The sequence below is a fragment of the Oncorhynchus mykiss genome, chromosome 3, assembly GCF_013265735.2.
Source record: "Oncorhynchus mykiss isolate Arlee chromosome 3, USDA_OmykA_1.1, whole genome shotgun sequence".
Taxonomy (NCBI): domain Eukaryota; kingdom Metazoa; phylum Chordata; class Actinopteri; order Salmoniformes; family Salmonidae; genus Oncorhynchus; species Oncorhynchus mykiss.
The window spans coordinates 64,985,883-65,010,495 of record NC_048567.1 but is presented as its reverse complement, the minus strand read 5'-3'; the positions used below and the strand labels follow the sequence as shown (position 1 = coordinate 65,010,495).

General features: G+C 40.7%; 1 protein-coding gene across 2 annotated transcripts; it reads left to right on the top strand.

Annotated features, from left to right (window-relative positions):
- Positions 1 to 18,342: 18,342 nt before the first annotated feature.
- en1a (engrailed homeobox 1a) lies at positions 18,343 to 22,743 on the top strand. 2 transcript variants are annotated; one of them, XM_021597676.2, is made up of 2 exons: positions 18,343 to 19,158; positions 21,737 to 22,743. In XM_021597676.2, exons 1-2 carry the CDS (start codon positions 18,630 to 18,632, stop codon positions 22,057 to 22,059), a joined length of 852 nt encoding a protein of 283 aa, XP_021453351.1. In that variant the 5' UTR covers positions 18,343 to 18,629; the 3' UTR covers positions 22,060 to 22,743. The 2 variants fall into 2 exon arrangements, with proteins under 2 accessions (XP_021453351.1, XP_021453353.1); XM_021597678.2 differs by having other exon boundaries at positions 18,345 to 19,158; positions 21,740 to 22,743.
- The last annotated feature ends 1,870 nt before the right edge of the window (positions 22,744 to 24,613 follow it).

The following is a 24,613-nucleotide window of genomic DNA, read 5'->3' as shown; positions in this document are numbered from 1 at the left end:
AGAAACAGACCATCAAGAGTCAGTGATGTGGAAGAACACACTCACAACATCTGACTCGGATGATGAATGGACAGGAGGTTATTGGTTAAGGAGACCAGTGACTAGGACAGAACAAAGAGCTCCAATCCAAGTACCGACAAGACCTCCCATGATACAAAGAGATACAGTCTGAGTACCTGTAATGGAAGAGGAAAGACAACCTGCAAATGAGTACCTACCTGATACAGTTTCAGTATCTGTAATGGAAGAACATAGGTAACCTGAGAATGAACACTTACCTGATCGAAACGAACCAGAGCCGGAGAATGAGCACGAGGAGCATCTCGAACATGAGCAGGAAGCGAGACCCAGGACCCCCCCTGTAGTTGATTCACACACTGAGAGTAGGCGGTCCACTAGAGATAGAAGACCAAAGTAAATGTTCCCATATGAAACACTCGGTCAACCTTCAATGCAATCACACCTTACCGTTAACACACTCTGTGTTACACACAGTGCACCTTACTTACCAGTATGGGAAACACCTTACTACATTCCTCCACCTTACTCACTTGCACCTTACATGTGGCCCAATTACATGCCGTACACATAGACTACATCGCTTTATTGATGAAAAAGGTTTTGAGGTTTAGATTTGAGTTTTGGGAATGTCAGGAGACATTTTATTTTTGTCAGGGAGTGTGTGACGCACACAACATGTATAGTCACATTTGTGTTTATGTATTGTTTCTTTGTATTGGGGAAGAATACTTTTACTGAAATGTCAGTCCTCCAAGGTTTCGCCATTGCGAGGCATTTATACAACTGTTGGCCATTAGGGGTGTGAGATGTGAGACGTGTTTGGTTCGCACTGGGACTATATGCGATCCTGCACATGTGTGTTCTCATAATTGAGAGAACCTTTGAAAGAGAAGCCACATTCTCCCGTTTCATCATTTATCCTGTGTTACAGGTCAGTAAAGTGCAAAAATACACTGAATACCACAATATAATTTTGGAACTTGCCGGTTGAAGTGAATGTAAGGGTTTTGAACAACATAGTAATTGTATAACTTGGTACTAGACAGAAAATGAAATGAAATGATGGCGGTGCAAAAGCTAGCTGCTTTTCTAACACTTCCAGTAAAACAATTACAAAGTTCTTTAACATCACAGTTACAACGTTAAATTCTCTAAACCCTTTAGGATATTATCTTTTTCAAAAATAGAATTTTACGTAATTATGACATAACATTGAAGGTTGTACAATGTAGCAGCAATATTTAGACTTAGGGATGCCACCCGTTAGATAAAATATGAAACCGTTCCGTATTTCACTGAAATAATAAACATTTTGTTTTCTAAATGATATTTTACGGATTTGACCATATTAATGACCAAAGGCTCGTATTTCTGTGTGTTATTATGTTATAATTAAGTCTATGATTTGATATTTGATAGAGCAGTCCGACTGAGCGATGGTAGACAGCAGCAGGCTCGTAAGCATTCATTCAAACAGCACTTTCGTGCGTTTTGCCAGCAGCTCTTCGCTGTGCTTCAAGCATTGAGCTGTTTATGACTTCAAGCCTATCAACTCCCAAGATTAGGCTGGTGTAACCGATGTGAAATGGCTAGCTAGTTAGCAGGGTGCGCGCTAATAGCGTTTCAAACGTCACTCGCTCTGAGACTTGGAGTAGTTGTCCCCCTTGCTCTGCAAGGGACGCGGCTTTTGTAGAGCGATGGGTAACGATGCTTTGAGTGTGGCTGTTGTCGATGTGTTCCTGGTTCGAGCCCAGGTAGGGGCGAGGAGAGGGACGGAAGTTATACTGTTACACTGGCAATACTAAAATGCCTATAAGAACATCCAATAGTCAAAGGTATATGAAATACAAATGGTATAGAGAGAAATAGTCCTATAAATACTATGTTAACTACAACCTTAAACCTCATACCTTGGAATATTGAAGTCTCATGTTAAAAGGAACCACCAGCTTTCATATGTTCTCATGTTCTGAGCAAGGAACTTAAACGTTAGCTTTTTTACATGGCACATATTGCACTTTTACTTTCTTCTCCAACACTTTGTTTTTGCATTATTTAAACCAAATTGAACATGTTTCAATATCTACTTGAGGCTAAATTGATTTTTACTGATGTATTATATTGAGTTGAAATAAGTGTTCATTCAGTATTGTTGTAATTGTCATTATTATAAAAAATAAAAAAAATTGTCCGATTAATCGGTAGCAGCTTTTTTTGGTCCTCCAATAATCGGTATCGGTATCGGCGTTGAAAAATCATAATCGGTCGACCTCTACCCTAGACATGGGTTCGTATGTGACTGTTTCGTCTAAAGTACACCAACTTATAGTGGCATTGAAATATGATGACATTGCTAAAATAGGCAAATAATTAGTAGGAAACAACTTTGCCATATTATGATTTTGTCAAATTTACTTTTGAGAGATGGCAATGCTGCCATTACTGTTAATAGAAAAGCTTGTCATAAACAGCCAGCAATGTGAATGTTAGCTAGCTAAAATATGGCGGTCCCTTCAATCATAGTTAGCTGGCTGAAGTTATACTGCATCTAAAGTCAATCTGGCAACATCACAATCATGACAAAAGGTTTTCCGACTAATTATTTGCCAACGAACTCCATCCACCTATTTCCAATTCTAGGTGTAAGACCGACGCTGGAGACAAGAAGCAAGTACAGGATGTGAACAATTCATGAAAAACGAGCATTAAACCAAATGCGGGCAGCGTTTGGACAGGGGAAACAAAACAACATTACGACAATAATGCTGACACGAGGAACAAAACCGAGGAACAGACAGATATAGAGGGGGTAATCAAGAGAGCCTGCCGAGCCAACCGAGGCATGGCAACCTCTCGAGCCAGCTAAGGCGTGGAAGCTCGATGAGCCAGCTGAGACATTCCCGGTTCAATCGGCGGGAGTGGAAGCAGGCGTGACAGCACCCCCCCCCCCCCCCCCCCCCCCCCCCGCCCTCTAGGGGCGCCACCCAGCGTCCCACCTGGGCAAGCCTGACGGGTCGGCCGAGGCATGGGCGCTGGACAAGCCGGCTAAGGCGTAGAAGCCCTACGAGCCGGCTGAGGCGTAAAAGCCCTACGAGCCAGCTGAGGTGTGGGAGCCTGACGGGCCGGCTAAGGCATGACATGGGATGAGAGCCTGCCGATCCAACCGAGGCATGGCAACCTCTCGAGCCAGCTAAGGCATGGAAGCTCGATGAGCCAGCTGAGACATTCCCGGTTCAATCGGCGGCAACACACGGACCCGATGTCACCACGAAAAACAAAAAACAAGAACTCCCTGATGCTTCAAACAGTGGTGTCAGCATTCTGTAAGGACCAACGCTGGAGATGAGAAGCAAGTACAGGGAGTGAATATTGGATGGAAAATGGAAATCAAACCAAACACGGACAGCGTCTGGACAGGGGGAACAAAACAACATTACGACAATAATGCTTACACTGGGAACAAAACTGAGGAACAGACAGATATAGAGGGGACAATTAACAATGCAAAGTAGTCCAGGTGAGTCCAATGAGTGCAGGTGCGTGTAATGATGGTGACGGGTGTGTGTAATGAAACAGCAGCCTGGCGCCCTCGAGCGGAAGCCGGCATGACACTAGGGGGTTCAAACCATAATTGGCTGTGCATCCTGCTTGAAGCAGGCATTGTCGAACCGGAGCTGAAGGCATCCATATAGGGCTTTTCAGTCTGAAACAGCCATGATCCTTTGAACGAGTTGGGGAGATGAAACAACAGAGCCCTATTCAGTGAGGGTAAGCGAAGTAGGAGTAGGGGTGATTTGCACGTGGATTTTGGCAAAAAAGGGAATGAATTGTTGACATGATTGTAATCCAAACCCAATATTAATTTACTCGTTGTGATGCACTCAGGTTCCAGAACGAGACTGACTTTATGACCAAAATTATCCTATTTATACTTTGTAGTCAATTTTTACACTAGAACAAATGTTTCTGACTCATATCAATGCCACATATGCCGTTTTCAATGGGATTAGTTATTTTTTAGGGACAGTCAGTCTTTAAAACTTTCACTGAATGTTTCAGTAAGACTTTAAATAAAACTGCTCACTTACTTTGGGTTAAACTATTTTGAACTCCAAGCACAGATAGGACACATGGAAATATCCATGGAATTTGTCCACTGCACCACAAGGATGAAGCTAGTCTACCATGTTTTGTTACAAATACAAAGCTGTTAATTTTAGTCTATTCAAACAAACCCAATTTCAAACTAAACAAGCACTCATTAAGATCACCTGAGGTGCGTTCAGTTTGTTTGAACGTTTGCTACATTGCAGAATGTTTTTTACTGAATGACACATTTCCCCAAAATGTTTTTTTTACATTCTTGAACAGACTTTGAGGTTCAAGGTTAGGCTTGAAGCAATGAGTGACGTATTTAAATGGCAGTGGCCGTACTGACAGCGTTCCCCTACCCACAACCCAACCCCTCCCTGTTTTTCAACTGGTCCTTCAGTACAGCACCGTTTCCGTTCAATTGAACCTAAAAATGTACTGAACGCAGACATGACCACACTTAACAAGATACAGGGTAGAGAGCGCTTTGGTGATGCTGAGAACCGGATATATGTTTTTAATAGAATTCTTAGAACATTCTCTGAACATTATAAAAGTTTTCTTGATTTTTTTCATAGAAAGTTTTCTTCATGTTCTGAGAACGGGAATGTATGTTTTTAAATAACATTCCTAGAAAGTTCTCTGAATGTTATTAAAGTTTTTTTGTGGTTTTTATGAAACATTTTCTTAACCTTCTCTGAACAATTCGAGAACATGACTTTAAATAGAAACACGAAGAAACCCGTAGGAAATATTATGAGGTATGCAGTAACACTTTATTTGGATAGTCCCTCTGTAGATGCTCTACAGACTATCAGTAATATTTAAACTATCTACTACCCTAACCTTAACACTTATCCTAACCCTTACCCTAACCCTTATTCTAAAGCTTAATCCTAACCTTAACCTTAGCAAGCAGTTGCTTATCAACAGTAGTATGACCATCTATAGAGCATCTACAGATGGACTACCCGGACTATCACAAAAAATGTGACCTGTTATGCTGAAGTACTGAAATTCCTACTGAAGAACGATGTTTCTTAACATTCTCTGAACTATTTGAGTGTATTCGCAATGCCAATGTAACGGATGTGAAACGGCTAGCTTAGTTAGCGGTGCGCGCTAAATAGCGTTTCAATCGGTGACGCCACTTTCTCTGAGACCTTGAAGTAGTAGTTCCCCTTGCTCTGCAAGGGCCGCGGCTTTTGTGGAGCGATGGGTAACGATGCTTCGAGGGTGACTGTTGATGTGTGCAGAGGGTGCCTGGTTCGCGCCCGGGTATGGGCGAGGGGACGGTCTAAATTATACTGTTACATTGGTGCCGTGACCCGGATTACTGGTTGCTGCGGAAAAAGGAGGAAGGTCAAAAGGGGGGTGAGTGTAACGGATGTGAAATGGCTAGCTTAGTTAGCGGTGCGCGCTAAATAGCATTTCAATCGGTGACGTCACTTTCTCTGAGACCTTGAAGTAGTAGTTCCCCTTGCTCTGCAAGGGCCGCGGCTTTTGTGGAGCGATGGGTAACGATGCTTCGAGGGTGACTGTTGATGTGTGCAGAGGGTCCCTGGTTCACGCCCGGGTATGGGCGAGGGGACGGTCTAAAGTTATACTGTTACACCAAACCGGTTGGAGAACGTTCCTAGAACATTACCGACATTTAAATGAAATGTAACCATGTTTGAACTTATAGGAAGTGTTCTGTTAAAGGATTGAAATAACGTTTTTTTGGCATGTTCCTTAAATGTACTGAGAATATTCCAAAGCCAACCAACTATCCTGCACCACTCCCAGAAAGTTGTGGGAAGGTTGGATTCAAAATAACCATATGACAACCACGCTCTCAGCGAGCTCTAATAAACATGTTATTCTCAGAATGTTATGCACTAGCTGGGAATGAACCATAGATGAAATCCATAAAACTGCTCTAGTGGATCCTACATTATTATCATCACACTTTTTAAGCATGAGAAGATGTGTGGGTGATAAATGGGCACAGCTAAATCTATACCTATGGTCTCTCTTTCTTCCTGTCTCTCTCTCTCTCTCTCTCTCTCTCTCTCTCTTTCTCTCTCTCTCCGCCTCTCTCTCTCTCTTTCTCTCTCTCTCTCTCTCTCCCTTTCTCTCCCCACATCTCTCTCTCTCCACCTCTCTCTCTCTCTTTCTCTTTCTCTCTCTACCTCTCTCTCTCTCCACCTCTCTCTCTCTTTCTCTCTCTCTCTCTCTCTCTCTCTCTTTCTCTCTCTCTCTCTCTCTCTTTCTCTCTTTCTCTATTTCTCTCTCTCTCTAGTCAAAGGGCTTTATTGGCATGGGAACATATTTTTACATTGCCAAAGCAAGTAAAATAGGTAAGAAACAAATAAATATGGGAGTTTATCAAAATGGGATTTGTTTTCAAAATCTTTGTGGGTCAGTGTAATCTGAGGGAAATATGTGTCTCTAATATGGTCATACATTTGGCAGGAGGTTAGGAAGTGCAGCTCAGTTTCCACCTAATTTTGTGGGCAGTGTGCACATAGCCTGTCTTCTCTTGAGAGCCAGGTCTGCCTACAGCGGCCTTTCTCAATAGCAAGGCTATGCTCACTGAGTCTGTACGTAGTCAAAGCTTTCCTTAATTTTCGGTCAGTCATATTCTTCTCTGCATGCATTATTTGGTGTTTTACATGGTACACAGAGGATATTTTTACAGAATTCTGCATGCAGTCTCAATTTGGTGTTCATCCCATTTTGTGAATTCTTGGTTGGTGAGCGGACCCCAGACCTCACAACCATAAAGGGCAACTGATTCAAGTATTTTTTTTTGCCAGATACTAATTGGTACGTCTGTTTCTCTCGGTATCTCACACACAGTTTTGAAATCCCAGGAGAGGAGAGCGTTCATCTGACTTTTGACTGCATCCTGCCACCTTGTGGTCATTGGATAGATCTAATAACGAAACGGTCAAAATAATGGTGCGTTCAAGACAACTCGAAAATCTCTGAGCTACGACTTTAGTGCGTTCAAGACAACTGGGAACTCTGAAAAAAAGAGCTACGACCTGGAAAAATCAGTTTGAACGGTTATCCAACTAGGATTAACAAGTCAGAAACTCGGGCATCATTCTAGAGCTCCGACTTCTCTGACCTGAAGATCCCTGACAACACCATTTTTTCCCAGTCTGAGCTCTTTTTCCCCCCATGAGTTCCCAGTTGTCTTGAACTCACCATAAGTAGCCAATGCCGTAACCCTCACTCAGTTCTCCTCTAAGGCTGCATTTAGGCTGTGTTTAGACAGGCGTATCAGCTCTGAAAAATATCTGATATGAATAGATCTGATGTGAAAGACCAATTCATTGAACAAATATCAGAATTGGGCTGCCTGTGTAAGCTCAGTTTATGACAGGCAGTCCAATTCTGATGATTTTTTTAACTAATAGGTCTTTTGACTAATCAGAAAAAGATCTGACGTGAAAAGATCTGATGTGATTAAAAGACATCGGTTTTGATGTACTGATGTACTTACAATACTTACAGCAAAAAGGTCCATGAGTAGTTTGTTTTTGTGTCAGTGTGCCTTATTCTGGTTTGGGATCAACAGGCCTAATGTTAGGCCTAAATTGGAAGACGTGTGAGGGTGTGCTGCTGTGAATAGCCACAAGGTGTCTCTCTGACATTGCACTAACAGATCTGAAATCAACCACACTGCTAAGACAATTGATTCTGAATCAACCATATGCAGCCATATTTGGACAGTTATTGTCTCCACCCCACATTTCAAACAATCCTATATTACATTGCTGAGTTTCTGGTATTAAGATACATTGTTTCTTTATAATTTTATAAGACATTATGAGTATTTTAACATGTTGTTCTCAAGACAACAGCTACAATAGGTATACTGACAATGACAATAATTAGGTACACAACATAGCCTACAATATATTGTTCCATTTAACATAATTGCCATGAAGCCTTTATCTTTGTATTTTGTATCCCTAAGGGTTGTACATATTTGTTCCATAGCAAACATAAAACGCAATATAAGGAACATTTGTATTATTATGTTACATTCATGTTAAAAAATAAGAATCATTTGAAATAATGTTAGTTTGGTAGTTAGGCTATTAAAATATTATACATTATTTTATATTATAATTATAACGCTTCAAACACACCGACTGAGATATTGCGTTTCAATTTACCAAAAGTACATTAATTTCCAATGTAACGCTGCGTTTGCCTTGCAGCATTGCGTTGCAGATGCAGTTGCAGTTCGTTCTGTGTGGTGCATACATTCAATTTATCGAACGTATGCATCAAATTGTATGCGTAGACTTGACAGAAAGTAGCTAAATGTGAATGTGAATGTTGAATATGTACACATACATATCCAGTATAAAAAAAATGGGATTACAAAATAAAAACAGTTTGACTGAAGAATTTCTTTACATGTTTTATTCATTTATTTGCCAGGTGTATTATTTATTCGATGACATCCACAAATGAATTGTGAGAGCCTATAATATAATTTCCCTCAAATGCAGTTTTGGAGCGAAATGCAATATTAAATAGTGAAGATAGCAGAGTAGGCTCTTTCAACAATGAGACCAACGTTGAGGAAGGTGGTCTTGTTCGCGCTGTTGGGCCGGGACCAGTCCCGCCGACAGCGCAGGTCTGTGTGGTTCCAGAGATGGTTAAAGTCCCGAAAGCAGGCAGAGGAATTCCACCATCTCATTCAAGAGCTTCGAATGTTTGGAGAGGAATTCCGAAGTTACTTTCGTTTGAACCAAAGCCAGTTCGATCACCTGCTGCAGATGGTTGGAGCCAGGATCGCCCAGATGGATAGCAACTACCGGGAGTCCATCAGCCCAGTTGAACGCCGGGCGATTTGTCTCCGGTAAGCTACATTCTAGTACATTTTTAAAGCCTTTGATACCATAATTGATTGATATTTGTATACATTGTTTTTATGTGCAACCTAGCTAAAGGGCTCTCTAGTTAATAGTCCCTATTTGACATCAGATGTACTTTTACAGAATGTTCATTGGGACTATAACTTTTTCCAAAGTTTATTTATAATCCTTTTTTAATTATGCAATGTTACCAAATGAAAAGAAAGGTGCCTTCTGCCCTGATGAAGGTAGGCTAGTCTTCTCCAGGACCCGTTTTTGTTCAAGACAGTTACAGTCATTCATGACATTCTTATTGGACTCGCATACACTCTTAGAGAAAAAGGTTCCAAAAGTGTCCTTCTGCTTTCCCCATAGGATAACCATTTTTGGTTCCAGGTATAACCCTTTGGGGAAAATGTTATACATGGAACCCAATAGGGGTACTACCTGGAACCAAAAAGGGATCTCCTATGGGGACAGCCGGAGAACCCTTTTAAGTAGATAGTACCATTCTTTCTAAGAGTAGAGTTGGCCTGGGCTACAGTTTAATGATATAGTCATAGACTGAATTGTACTGTTTCAAGTCATTGTTAATGATGGTTACAATATAGTTAGTGGAGCATAATAAACAGTAATGAGGTAGCTATATGAGTAGATATAATGTGGGTGGAATTCAAGTTACACATAATATTGATCATTATTTTGAATTATACGGTGGCAGGCATAGTTCCTTCTGTGGCACAAGCCCTTTGGGACTGTCTGGTTGGTGAATACATTCCTTTCCCAAAGAGGAAGACTGGAGGGCCATCGCTGCCGAGTTCCTGGAGCGGTGGAATTTCCCCAACTGTCGGGGAAATTGCCGGGAAACATGTAGTAATCCAGGCTCCACCGTGCTCGGTTTCGCAATTCTACAACTACAAGGGTACATATCTAGTTGTACTCTTGGCTGTGGTAGATGCCATCTACTGTTTCCGTGTTGTCGATGTTGGTGCTTACGGCAAGGGAAGTGATGGCGGGACTCTGCCTTCGGCCAGGCACTTCAGGATGGCACCCTGGAGATTCCACCACCTGCATCACTCCCTGGGGCTGAGGACCTGGGATCTGTTCCCCACATCTTCGTCGGCGACCAGGCCTTCCCTTTAAGACCCAACCTCATGAGCCCTGCGCTGGATGCCAGCTGCCATTGCCAAAGCCTCTTTAACAAATGACTGTCCAAGGCAATGCACCTTTGGGATTCTGGCAGCCCAGTGGAGAATGTATCAGAGAGTGCTTGGTCTCAGCCCCTCAAATGTCGATGCCTGCGTGAAGGCCACGTGTTCTCCACAACTACTTGCGGAGGTCATTCCAGGAGCTGCTCCGGATGGAGATGGGCACGCCAAATGGTCACCTACCTGATGTCACCAGGGCAGGTGCCAACAACGCCCCCAGACAGGCACTCCAGGTGAGGGAGAAACTGACCACCTACTTCTCATCGCCAGCAGGTGAAGTCCCATGGCAGTATGCCGTGGAGTGAAACGGCTCTTTGAACAGCCCCATAACACAAAGGTTATTTTAAGAACCATCCACCGTTGTCCATAAAATTGCATTTTTTTTCCCCAGATGACTTTATGTATCATTGTCTCTCTTCATTTAGAAGTTATATTTAAGTGACATTTGGAAGTAAAGACCACACCTTAACCCCTTCTCTCTCCCATTAACGTCATTATTATACACACCTGGCATGGTACATCAGGTGAGCGGGAGCACTAATTAAGGTTATACCACAATACATTAGTATGATAACTAAGGGAAAGGGTAACCTAGGTAACCTAGGGTCCATACAAATAGTACAGTTTACCACCATGTTCACTGGCCTGACAAAATACAGGTGGAAAAAAAACTAAAGGAAGAGAATGTGTTTTTACTTTCATCTTGTCTTAGATCTGCAAAGGTGTAGGGAAGAAATAAACAGATTAAGTCTAAGTTAGATATTAATAAACAACTGAAACAACTGACTATGAAAACATTATAATTGATTAAGTATTCAAGTACAGGAAAGAACATGACAGGTGTGTGTGCGTGTAAAAAAAATAAAAAATAATAATGAATGTGTAGCCTGTAATCTGTAAGAGAACAACAAGAGCATGTATTTTTGGCACAACTGCAGACCGATACAGGGACTACTCATAAAGCCTAGACGTAGTAGGGGAACTTCCGACATGGCCATAAAGAGAGAGGGCAGGGCACTGGAGATCTGAGGTACAGAGAGGAGAGGTGTGTGTGTGTGTCGCTGTCTCTGAAAAAAAGAAAATAATAGGTAGCCGTAAGACAGCTAAACAAACAAGTGGCCTCTGGACGTCATGGACCAGTCGATGGAACATAACTTCACAAACAGTTTCAACACCCTGGTTTTCAAGTGGTTTTAAATGAAAGAAATATTCACCTTTAGTCTCGTAAGAGACCAACACGAGCACCTGTGAATTCTCCGGTGTATGAGTTTCAATTCAGAAATGTATGTAACACTAATAATGAATGCTATCCTAAGACTTTATAAACAAATGACTATGAATTGACTGAATTTAAACAGAACTGACGTGTGTGAAAAGAAAGGTACAACGAGGGAGGTCAAAACAACAACCAGACAACTCATGTCCTCTTCCTGTCCTTCCTGTGAGCTGGTCGGCTAAATGGACTCCATCTCTGGAAGGAAAGAGAAAAACAACACATACAAGATTTATGTTAACTAAATACTGCTTGTATAGTGTAGTTAGAGGCATACATAAAGTTGGTATTACTTGCTGTTTACTCATGGAATTTGTATTTCAGATCCAAAGATGAATATGACAGGCAAATATTTAGACCTCAAACTGTTGTTTTGGGATATTTTCTAACCTAGAAACAGCTATACATTTGCCTCATTAATACTTTGATCTGAAATACCAAATAGCCTACATGACTATGCTGTAAAAATGACCTACTTTACTTCACTGTCGCAACACTTATGATACTACCTGTGATGTGGAGAAAAGCAGCTGATACATTTTAACCTTGACAGTTGCTTTTCTTTGCTGAGGCAGCCTCTTCAGTGTTGGCACCAGGCTCATGGCAAAGAGGGTCTCTTCATCCTCCTTCCTGTGAGCATCAGGTTGGGCTGCATCCCTCTCGATGGCTTGGAGGAGAGCCTCTGCTGAAATTAGTTGAGTGGATCTGGGGGCTGGTACCTCCGATGACGCCTGGTGTGACGTTGTTCCTCTCTGTTTCTCTCCACGGCCACATCCTGTTCAACAAGGTCCTCAGTGGACACTTCCGTGAGGTTCATAATAATCTCAGGTGGTCCTAGATCCAGAGGTGCTTCCTCCATTTCATCATCTTCCATGGCTGCACTGGTGGAGGTCATACTCGTGGATGATGTAGATGTTGTAGAGGGTCTCGCTGCACCGGTGGAGGTGATGGTCGCACTTGTAGGTGACGTTGAGGGTCTTGATGCACCGGTGGAGGTGATGGTCGCACTTGTAGGTGACGTTGAGGGTCTTGATGCACCGGTGGCAACAACACTTGTGGATGATGTAGATGTTGTAGAGGGTCTCGCTGCACCGGTGGAGGTGATGGTCGCACTTGTAGGTGACGTTGAGGGTCTTGATGCACCGGTGGCGACAACACTTGTGGATGACGTAGTAGAGGTTCTGGCTGTAAAATTGCCACTCGTTGCCATAGGCACAATAAATGGATCCAGAAAAGAATGTGGCAGAAGCGCCAAGGCTGCTGGCCTGAAGCTGCTGACCCAGACCTCTTCTTCTCTTTCTCTGCCCTTCTCCTTTCTCTACCCTTCTCTCTCTCTGATACCTGTCCCTGAGTCCACTCCACTTCCTCCTACAGTCTTCTTCTACATAGACATGAACACGATAAGCCAAACCATTACCTAGCATAACTATAGTTATTAGATATCTATCATGAACATGTCACCTACTGTACACACGGTTAATTGGCCAAATTATCAGGGGTGCAGTAGTATCTACCATTTCTATTACTATTTATCTAGCATACACACTCTTTCAAACATGATTATTTGGGAACGTTATCAGGGGTAGTAACTAGCATAATTTATATGACTATTTATTTCACACACACACCTCATTGGCTAGGTTAGCTAGCTATCTAACGTTAACTAGCCACATCTAGCACAAGCTCACTACTATCGTGGACAGTTTTCTTCAAGCAGCATTTTTTGTGTTTATGTCCATGTAGCTGTCAGCAGTTGTGTCAAAAATACACGGTTTTGAGAATACTGCGAAAATGATTCTCTCCTCCATGTGTCCAACAGCATGCGACCATCTGCAAAAGATACCTGCATCAGTAGTTGCCTAGCTGCGCAAAATGTTATGCAGCAGTGAAAAACACAGTCGGTGTGTTCGAAGCGTTAGGCTACCACGCTGTAAAATATCGCCCAATAATAGGCTAGCCTATGTCTTGCAAATTGATAGGTCATTCTGCAATGTAGAACATGTTTCAAAACGAATCAATTGAATCCGTTTTCATTTTCGTTTTTACAGTAGGTTATACCAGGCCTATACGGGCCGATTCAGACTTAGAAAATGTACGCCTTTCCTGCTCAAGCCTTCCTTACGCACTTCTTAGACACTTTTCAATATGTGGCATTTAGACTTACCTTATTAAGTCGAGTAACTGAACGTGTGGTACCTTGCGTGCTCTGAATAAATTGAATTCAACTGCTGAAAACCCTCCCACTTGCAGGCCAACCTATTTTTTCCTCATGGAGTTTTCATTAAATAGTGTTTTCAGTGGCATACATTTTTATCTTATGACTACCAAGAAACACTCTGTGTGACCCTGATTTAGGCCACTGCAGTATTAAATATGGTGTACCTTTTTAGTTTGAATTTTGTCACAATGGGTTCAGAATTGTAGGGATATATAGCGTATATGCATATGCATATTGGTCTGTTTCAGCACCAATTGGTAGATTTAAAAATACTCTGATCTTGTTGATTATTTAGGTTCCGGAAAGTATTTATGAATCATAAAATGTTTGGAGGGCCTTTACAAACAAAATAAAGAAAATGGCAGTTTGATTCCTTCTGAAAATTGCCACATTTAGTTCTTCAACCCATAGTAATGTTGAAAGATTAATGTATATATAATTCTAATTGGGAGAATAGTGTACAATAGTAGGCTATACCATCATATATTGCCTGCACTAACCATGGAACTGTGTGATGACATGGGCAAATATTGTGCCATGAGTCGGGATCGAACTCTCAAGGCTTGGTCTGCCCTCTGCTCTATAACCAACAAGTCTCACCTCAGAAATAGATGTTCATCCATGTTTCTCAAACATCAAATTTCGAAGTTGTTCCAAACGTCAAATTCCAAAAAGTTAAAGTTTAGACATTAACTCCGAATTTTTAAGGTTAGGGTTAAGTTTGCTGGATTAAAACAGCAATATGATGTTTTTTTTAAATGTATGCTTATCCTAAACCTTAACTGACTTGTATGACCGTTAGACTGTATTTGATCATGCAACCTTCTGAACCAGAGGCAGACCTTTTACACCAGAGGCAGATGCTTACGCCCATCCACTATCCCCATCCATAACGCCATAGCAAAACCGAAACCTACATGGAGGTAACAGTGCTCAGTGTTGCCCCTATTGGCCGGTTTCCACATCATCTCCCGATGTCCTCAGACATGGATGGACGTCGAATACTGACTTGTATTACGGGTGACCTGGCTGCCATAATGATTTAATTAACCTCGTGTCTTTATTCATTTTGTATGTATTTTGTATATTATCGTCTTATACCGATGATCCTTAGCAGCAACCACACGGCCATGTTCATGACGCATTTACAGAGGAAGCAAATGAAGGTAAACAAACAATGGAATTAAATGGAATGATAATGTAGCCTAGGCTAGACCAACTGAAGGGAACTAACAGTGCATTGGTAGATGTGTGTGAGTGGTTATGAGGCCTATTGACATTCGATAATTATATTGGCTAATATTTAACATGATAGAAATAAGAAACTGAGAAAATCGATGTAACCTATAATTAAGACATTTGAGAGTGTCCATCCCTGCAAATTAAAAGGCAGTACAATTTCAATTCTGTATAATGGTATAGCATTTTATAAACTGTGGGAAAGTTGTTATGTTGATATGCTTCAGTTTGCTGCCACATGACTGATTTCACATTTGTCCCCAGCGATTATAAAGTAAAATTGATCTAAAACAAGTATTATTTATATTTACAATTCCTTTATCCAAACGGATTATTCATTTACCTAGGTCTTATCAATAGCTATTGTCAAGTTGTAAATTACAGCGCATGGAGAATGGTGTTACTTCTATCAAAACAATTAAGTAGATGCTTTTTCCACTTGGAACCGGTAGGTTAGCTAGACCGTATTTGTGGTTCCCTCGTGCATAAAGGTGGTGGAATTATCACTGAATTAAATCAAAGTCAGAATATGGTGTATCTGTAGACACACCTCTGTCACACCTTCATTTATTCCATCTCCACCCTAAACTAATAGTGGGTGAATAGCATGCTATTCTCATGCTTCATTTCAAGGTCAGAATAGGCAGAGAGAAAAGCACATAAAAAGGTAATCACTTTCCATTCCCCCCATGGTGAATTGTAAAGACAGAACATCTAAACGATCTTATAATTAAAACCATAGGCCTACACCCCTTTATCTAATTATTAGAACTTCCTGTAAATGCTCTGTTGAACATGATTGCTCCATGTCCGGAAAGACTACCAGTTACAATTCCTTGATGCTCTAAAAGAAAAACACATCATGGATAAACATAATATAGTTTTGAAGTTAAGGCCTACCGTTGATTATTTTAGCTATTGTTCAGGATTCTACAGCTTTACATTCCGGTTTCAAATGTAAAGCTGTGGATTGGAGGTAGGCGTATGAATGTTTATTATATTCTACTGAAGAAATCGAAGGCAGCCCTTCACGATATTATCCTAAAAGTTGTCTACTTCATTGGATGGTTACAAATACAGTCTAAATATCATACGAGTTTCGAATGACCAAACGTTTGAGAGAATAATTGTACTTTTGTGAAAATGTTTAACTTAAGTAGGCTAATGCATTCTATGTTGTCTTCCTTTCAAATGGCAAATTAAGAAATTCAGTTCAAGCTAAAATCATTCAAGCAGGAGATTGGCATTGGCTAATATTTACAGTAGGCGAAGACAAAATAGCCTAAATGAAAAAAAACGAATCAATTAAAAACAAAACAGGCCATGAGGAATAAAAGCGCATATAAGCGCATGCAGGCTATAGGCAATCAATATGCTTTCCAGTGAAATATTCTGGAAAAATATGCATATCTGAGAGAGCCTATTTAGAAATATAGGGAGTGTTTTTCCATAGTACACTCTGTGTCTTTCAAATCTTCAAATGCAGTATAGTATTTAGAGCAACGTTTCAAGAACATCTGTTTCCAAAAAGAAGCGAATATTCCAATTGCATGAACAAAGCCCATCATCAGTTCCAAAGGCATCGTCAACCCCCAGACAGCCTGCATGTCCAGGTGACTGCATGGTGTCCGTTATGAGGTGAAGTTTGAAGCTGGCTCATGTTAAACACTGTACGGTCTAGCTAAAAAGATCTTCCATCAGATGGTTCCTGAACATTTTCTAGTATGGCTTAATGTGTGTGCGTGTGTGTGTGTAAGAGAGAGGGAAAGTCTCAAACTATCATGTTCTTATATTATTTTCTAAACAAATTCACTACCTCGACATGATACAAAAAAAATGGTAGGCTACATGACGAGCAGAAATGTACCTCTCCAATAGTTTATGATGACTCTAGGCCTATATATTCATTTCATTGCCATTGCGCAATGCACCATTGATGTGTAAAAACGATTTTGGAACCCCTTGTTCTCTGGAATTGTCGAGTAAAATGTGCTGGTAGTCTACATGGTGATTGAACATTTTAATTAAGTATTTGAGACTGCAGAAACGGACCATTTCTCGTGCACGTATCCAAAGGCGTTTACATTACAAAACCTACACCCATCTCTCCTCTGTGGAAGAGCAGGCTCCAGAACGCTACATGAGAGGTGATATGAATTACCAAACGTTAAGCCTTCAATAAACTAATTTGTGTAAATAGCGTCTCTGAGGACCCTGGTATTATTCAGTTCATTGCGCTTTATCTGTACCTTGAGAAGAACGTGCTTCTCGCATGCCTATAGTTGAGCCTCAGCCCCGCGCACTATTTTGATTAAGCCTCCTGCGCGGGAATGATGACAGCTTTTGACTGCCTTTTCACCCTTCTGGTTGTTACTAGTTACCACAGGCACAAGGTCAAAATTGGCTATATTGTAATAATTTATGAAAACAAATATTTCCTTTTGGGTCTAATTTAAGGTTACGGTTAGGCATACGGTTAGCAGTGCGGTTAAGGTGAAGCTTAAGGCTAGTTTTAAAATCAGATTTTAAGAAGATACATTGTAGAAATAGGCGGGGTTTATGATTTTGTGGCTGTGATGGACGCCAAGCTGAACAGTCGGAATGGAGAGTAATTAAAACCTATTAATTTTCCTTTGCGGTCTCTCTTAAGGCATCTCTTTGCAGGCAAGATTGCAGTCCCTGCGCCCATTTACTGACAGAAATGAATTGCGTCTCACAACAGCCACACAATGGTTACTAAATGGGATAACGGTAGTGTCCTAATTAGAATTTAATTAAGTACCAACAAATAGCTTGTGGATAAAGATTTCAGTTGTGTTGGCCCAAATGAAATTAAACAATGTGGGCTGGACGTGTGATTGCGTTGCAACTGCAAATGGCCTACACTATTCATTATCATTATACATTTGTTTTGAATTAATGTGAAGTACCGGTATAGGCATTCAAGTCGCTTCTGTTGGATCCTTTTGCTGTGTGTGCGCGCGCCTATAATGCCATTCCACCCCTGTTCACCAGTAACTAACTATACCCTACCTTTAATGATTAACGCTAATATCAAACGTCGCATTTGGCTGTAGCAACATTGTACAATAATCGAAAACACCATACAGCCTAGCCTGTCTTAGTGACAACATATTTTGACCGAGGTGAAATATCCGTATTTGTTATTTTTGTATTCTCCTATAGGTCTAGCATTCGTTTGCTGAGAATAGACAAGGTTGCAGAAGGCGCGTAGCGGTGATAACCTCTTGTTTGGTTTTCTTAAACCCCATTTGATAGCATGCAGCCTACTTACCCAGAGTTGCGAGACATTATTGGACGTCGTCACCCGTGTCCAAAAGTGTATCGTTCATTGATTGGCCCACTACACGTTCGAAAGGGTTCACGTGCTTCCGGTTGGTGTGGGAAATGTGATGTGAGGAGTTGGTGAAGATCGAACTGTCATACCTACAGTGGTGAAAAGCTCGGGGCTGCGAGAGGAGAGCGCAAAGCCTTGTCAGTCTTGTCATGTCGACGACCATGACACGTTGGAGCGTTACGCACGAGGGATGTCAACAATTTAGAAATCAAAAAGTGCCCCAAATCAGAGAGTTATTAATGAGCCTTTAGTGGTCACCGTATTGCTTCATTCTTTTATATTTGGATACCAATACACACCAACAAGTGGAATTAGTTAGGAGCCTGGATCGACCCTTTTGCAGTCCCTTTCAGCAATGGAGAAGCAAAGGGCTCTACACAGCCCGGAGTCTAGTGAAGGGGAGAGCGTTTCTCCTTCTCGCAGTCTGCCTTCGCCGCCCATCCTGCCTCTCCAAGCAGCGCAGCAAGCGCACAGAACCACGAACTTTTTTATTGACAATATTCTGCGGCCAGATTTCGGCTGCCGGAAGGAGCATGGTTTAGGGGCTAGGGAACGTGCGCAGACTTCCAGTCGAGAGCGCGCCCAACCTTTGGTTGCCAGGCCGAATCATCCTGGAACCCCATGCCAGGACTCTAACTGCAGCAGCGACAGCACTTCTTCCTCCACCTCGTCCTTGGCCTTGTCTCCCACCCCCCAAAAGAGCACCTCGTCATCGAAGGCTGACGAGAGCTCTGGAGGCAGCACGCCAAAGTTCGGCGAGAACACATCTTCTGTCATGGTTGTGAACGGCGGTAGTGGCGGCGCAGCGCCCAAAGCCGAGTCCCAGCCGCTGCTGTGGCCTGCCTGGGTGTACTGCACTAGATACTCGGACAGGCCGTCATCTGGTGAGGCAATAGTTTCTTGAACAAGCTTTTGTCAGGGTATTGTAGCCTAATGCGTAATGTTATAAATGCCTTATTGTCCCTTTGCAGAAATATAAGTATTTCCTCAACATGTTTGTATTTGATATATTTGTTATTAATTCGTCGAAGTTGCACATTTATACTTAAATTCAACTGCATTTTATACTTTATTTTCACGCTGTGATAAATGACAATATTTGTAGGTAATGGCGTAGTGGTCCTGTTACTGCATGAAAATAGTGACTGGCTGTAGAGCAGGCTAACATATATTATTAGAAAAAAGGTTCTGGATAGAACCAAAAACGGTTATTTCTATGCTGATATATGGCACCCCTAAAGGTTCTGTACAGAACCGAAATTGTTTCCATATAGAACCCTATATGGAACCCAAGGGTTCTACATGGAACCAATTTTGGTTTAGTGAAGAAGAGCCCCTGGGGTTCTGATCAAATAACCCTACAAAATGGTTCATATACAACCTTTATGGGTGCCATATGAAGCAAGCAGTATATTGTAGGCCTACTCAATCTTTTTTTCAACAGGAAGCAAACTTTTGCTAATTTAAATTATGCCATATCATATGTAAATAATCCATTATTCAGGCCTACTAGAAAAATATATGGAACAAAAAAGCTGAAAATAGGCTACTTGGATAATTTTGTGTTAATTCATTTTGAAATAGGACTGTGTGACATCTACTCTGTTCTACCGAGAGAAGTCAAATAAATTGAAACAGTGAAAAATCGAACAGGTGCTTTTCAAGAGCAGCATTGGTCCATTTGAGAACATATCAGAATATGTAAACATAATTTCATCGATGACTGTGTGGCCTAACATTTCACTCTCCTTATTTGCAAGTGAGATCTTGGTCCTGGCCACTGGTTTCATATTGTAGGCTCACCCCAAAATGCCTTGCAGATATGACATGTTTTAAAATGTGTCACTTAACATGAGAACATACTCCATTCATTGGATTGAAAGAGAGATAGAGCTCGTACATTTAACAGAATACACGTTTAGGCCAATATAGGCCTATACAGGCTATACATTTACATGATTCATAACCTCTTATTAGACCATGTACCATATATATTTAAACATTCCAATGAGACTTTAGAAAAATAAGGTTACATTTAATACAATTTAAGAAAGTGCATCGGGGAAAAAAACTAGAATAAGAATCTCAGTGATGTCAATATGTTGAATTAATGAACAACTTTGCCTGTCTTGATAGAGAAGGCTGTATATTATCTGAGTATGCAATTAGTGTAATTCCCCAACTAAATGTATTTAATAAATGTTAGGCTACGTTAAATGGTAAGCATGCACAATGTTTATTTTGTTCTAAGTTCCATAGTCCAATGATTCCCAATGGCGTTTTGGCGAATAAATGGGCTTTTCATAATTACCGTAAACTATAGACTATAAAATATAGACTGTGTTTTATGCCGTAGGTATTGATAAAATCAGTGCAACAATAATGACATGAAATGTAAAGCTATACATTTAATCTTAAACAAAAACTATTTACTGAAGAGTTTATATTTGTGTTAGAAAATGATATAGGATTAGGCCTAGCATCAAAATAAAATTTTAAGAAAGAGATAATAACGGATAAATGACATTTCCTGTTTCTCATCATATTGTTTATTTGTTTGTCTCTGGCACCATGATAACAAAGGACACAATTTAATATGTAAATGTATACTGTAGCGTAGGCTAGCTACCCTTATGCACATAGGCCTATACCTGGGTCTGCATTTGGTACAAAATATATTAATTCCTTTCTTATGTCAACAGCTAAAGATCACTAAACTTCAACGATTTTTTTTTATTTATTAGGCCTATTTGTGATCAATGAAAGGCCTATAACCGACACAGTTGGCCAATAGTCCTTAAACAATTGTATGTTTTTAAATAGCTCTAGTTAGCTTTAGTAGCCTACAGTTTTTTGTTTGCATATTTTTGCTAAATAATTATGAAAGTCGACCTACAGCTATTGTTCCCTTCACACAAAGGCCCGCAGCTCAGTGCGCCATGGACCTTATTCTTCTCAGGACATCATGCTATTCATAGTTATTATTGAAGGTCTACCATTAGGATGATCATACCGTTAGACTATTACAAAGTATTCAACTATAATAACGTTTATTGTTATTATTATTTTTATTATTATTTTTATTAGCCTACCGTGATTATATTGGTTATTTGTATGATTATGTGATTTTACAAAATAACTTTTTTTAACTAGGCAAGTCAAATTCTTATTTTCAATTACGGCCTTTTCAGTAGCGGCCTGTTCAGGGGCAGAACGACAGATTTGTACCTTGTCAGCTCGGGGATTTGACCTTGCAACCTTTCGGTTACTAGTCCAACACTCTAACCACTAGGCTATCCTAGAAGCGGTTATTATTTGTATACGTTGTTTTTATAATTAGGGTATTATTAATAAGTCTAGCCTAAAATATGCAATGGAATTGGTTTTTGGTGATGATAGTGAGACTAGGTGTCTGGCGCTCGCTGAATATTTATATTCCCGTTTTTATTGTCGTCCCTACTGTAGGCCCAAGGACACGGAAATTGAAAAAGACGAAAAATGAAAAGGAAGACAAGCGACCCAGAACGGCGTTCACGGTTGAGCAGCTCCAAAGACTGAAAACTGAGTTCCAGGCCAACCGTTATATCACGGAGCAGAGGAGACAGTCTCTAGCTCAAGAGCTCAACCTCAATGAGTCACAAATCAAAATCTGGTTCCAAAACAAACGGGCGAAAATAAAAAAGGCCAACGGCTATAAGAACGGCCTGGCTCTCCAGCTCATGGCGCAAGGATTGTACAACCATTCCACCACCACCATTCAGGAAGACAAGGAGGAGAGTGACTGAGACTTCGCTTGCAGGAGTCACCTTTTGGGGGCACAATATTTGTGGAAAGTCAAGGCTATTGTAAAGAGATTTTCCATTTGTTGATAGGGCTAAATGTGTAGCCTATATGTGGACATAAACTATCAAAGTATGCCTACAAACTACAAACATGAATGAAAATGAATAGCCCATAATGAGACGTTGTATATTTAATTTAAGAAGAAGGGGTAAGCTATAGGAATATGACTACTCATCCCGCACTTGCTGGATAATTATATGATTGTTATCTTTGTCGCTTTAGGCCTAATGTGTTGTGATCTCTCTCTTATATCAAACCTCGATGAACATACAGACTGCGATCTGCCACTTCAAGCCAAAGATTTTATCGGAAAAAACAGCCTGAAAAAACTGAATCTCCCTGTTATCGTACCTTTTTCCTGAACTGCGAGTCTCTAACAATCAGTAGACCGCTGTTGTCATTAGTTGCCTGCCGCTTGATGTAGCCCCTCAACCCGTTTGGGTGGAAAGGATATATGACTCAACTCGTGTTGGATTCACCTTATATTGGAATACCACAAAGACACAGCAGCATCAGACTCTCTTGAAATATATGTAATCTCCCTCCATGATTAGAGGGGATGCATATACTAAGCTACATCTAAACAATGTTAACAAATAAACATTTTTCTATTGGAAAAAAGGCAACACTGCTCCTTTTTTGTATGTTGCACTGCTCTGTGCAAACGATTACATGAATAAATCGTAGTGTCTATGGAGTTGGTTTGCAGCTCATTGGTTCAAGTGAGTGTCCATATTCATCCCGTATATTTTACAAAGGGACACTTTATTATGAGAAGCGTGATGATATCAGGCCTGTTCAGAGCGTTGCTGAGCATGAAATTGGCTTGCCGTGCACCACAGTGCTCACTCATTTACTCAACTATTTGTGTGCTAGGCTAGAAATATAAAACCGACTATTTGCTCTTGTATCAAATGTTGAGCCAGACAGAGCGCACTGCTCAAAGCTTGGCTGGATTCACAGGTCACGCGGTTCTCTTGAAAATCATGCTAGCGCGAGGGTCCACAACCACTAGTAAGGAAGATTGATTCATTTTTCACTTTAGGCCAAAAGCCTACTGCAGTAGGCAAAAATAAAAATAAATAAACAAATGTAAAAAAAAAACAACGTTTTTATTTCAATTACACTCATAATGATCTGCCTTTTCGTGTATTTGTATTTATTAGGGATCTCCATTAGCTGCTGCCAAGGTGTAACCGATATGAAATGGCTAGCTAGGTAGCGGGGTGCGCGCTAATAGCGTTTCAATCGATGACGTCACTCGCTCTGAGACCTGAAGTAATTGTTCCACTTGATCTGCAGGGGCCGCGGCTTTTGTGACGCGATGGGTAACGATGCTTCGTGGGTGTCAGTGGTTGATGTGTGCAGAGAGTCCCTGGTTCAAGCCCAGGTAGGGGCGAGGAGAGGGACGGAAGCTACTGTTAGTTACAAAGGCAACAAAATATAGAACAGTACATATATATATATATAACATTATTACACCACTACATGTCCACAATACAAAATGTTTAATACCACCATAAAACAATATCACAATGTATGCGTATATGCATGTGTCTGTACCTTTGTTGTGTGTCTCTTCACAGTCCCCGTACCGTATGGTATTTTTACCTGTTTTTTTCAATGTGAAATAGAGTTCCGTGGCTCTATGTAGTACTGTGCATTCTTGTACCCGAACATTTAAATATTAGCCTAATCATTTGAGAATAAATTATTCATTTGAATTATGATTTACACACGATGCAGAGCTGCATTTTATCTTAACGGATGAAATCGAAGAGCAGATATAGCCAATCTACCCTTTCATGAAGTCGATAGGAAACGCTTAAAGTCAGCTCAGACTTTAAGCATGAGAATATGTTATTTCCTTTGTGGAGATAAATGGTCCTAGGTAAATAATAATCCCTTTTGTTTTTCATGTGGCTTTTTTTTGTTACTAAAGGGAACCCATAATAACAAATCTTATACAACTTAGATGAATCATGGATACTATTTACACGCAACCTATTCGAAAGGTATTTGTCAAGTATGTAGGACGAAGGCCGTAGTAAACATAATACATCGAAAATAACTAAAGTTGGATGATAACTAAAGTTGGATATGCTTTCACAGTTATGAGCAAACTGACAAAGATAGGACTCAAGATTCTCTCTCTCGCTCTCTCCTCCTCTTGAATGGATGGTCAGGGGGGCAGAACATAATGTGTACAAATAACGTGTAGACTCCAAATTGACCGCAAAAAGACCAAATTAAATAACATTTGACTAAAACATAATCATTTCAAACCTTGCTTACATTGTTATAGAATCACATATCTCTCTCTTATGTGTGGTAATACTTTGGAACAAATGTTCTAAATGAAAATCAATTGGAGCTGATTTGCTGGTGTTTTTACAGTATTTTATGTTCAGCAACTAATATATATACAAAAGTATGTCAACACCCCTTCAAATGAGTGGATTCGGCTATTTGAGCCCTTTGCTGACAGGTGTATAA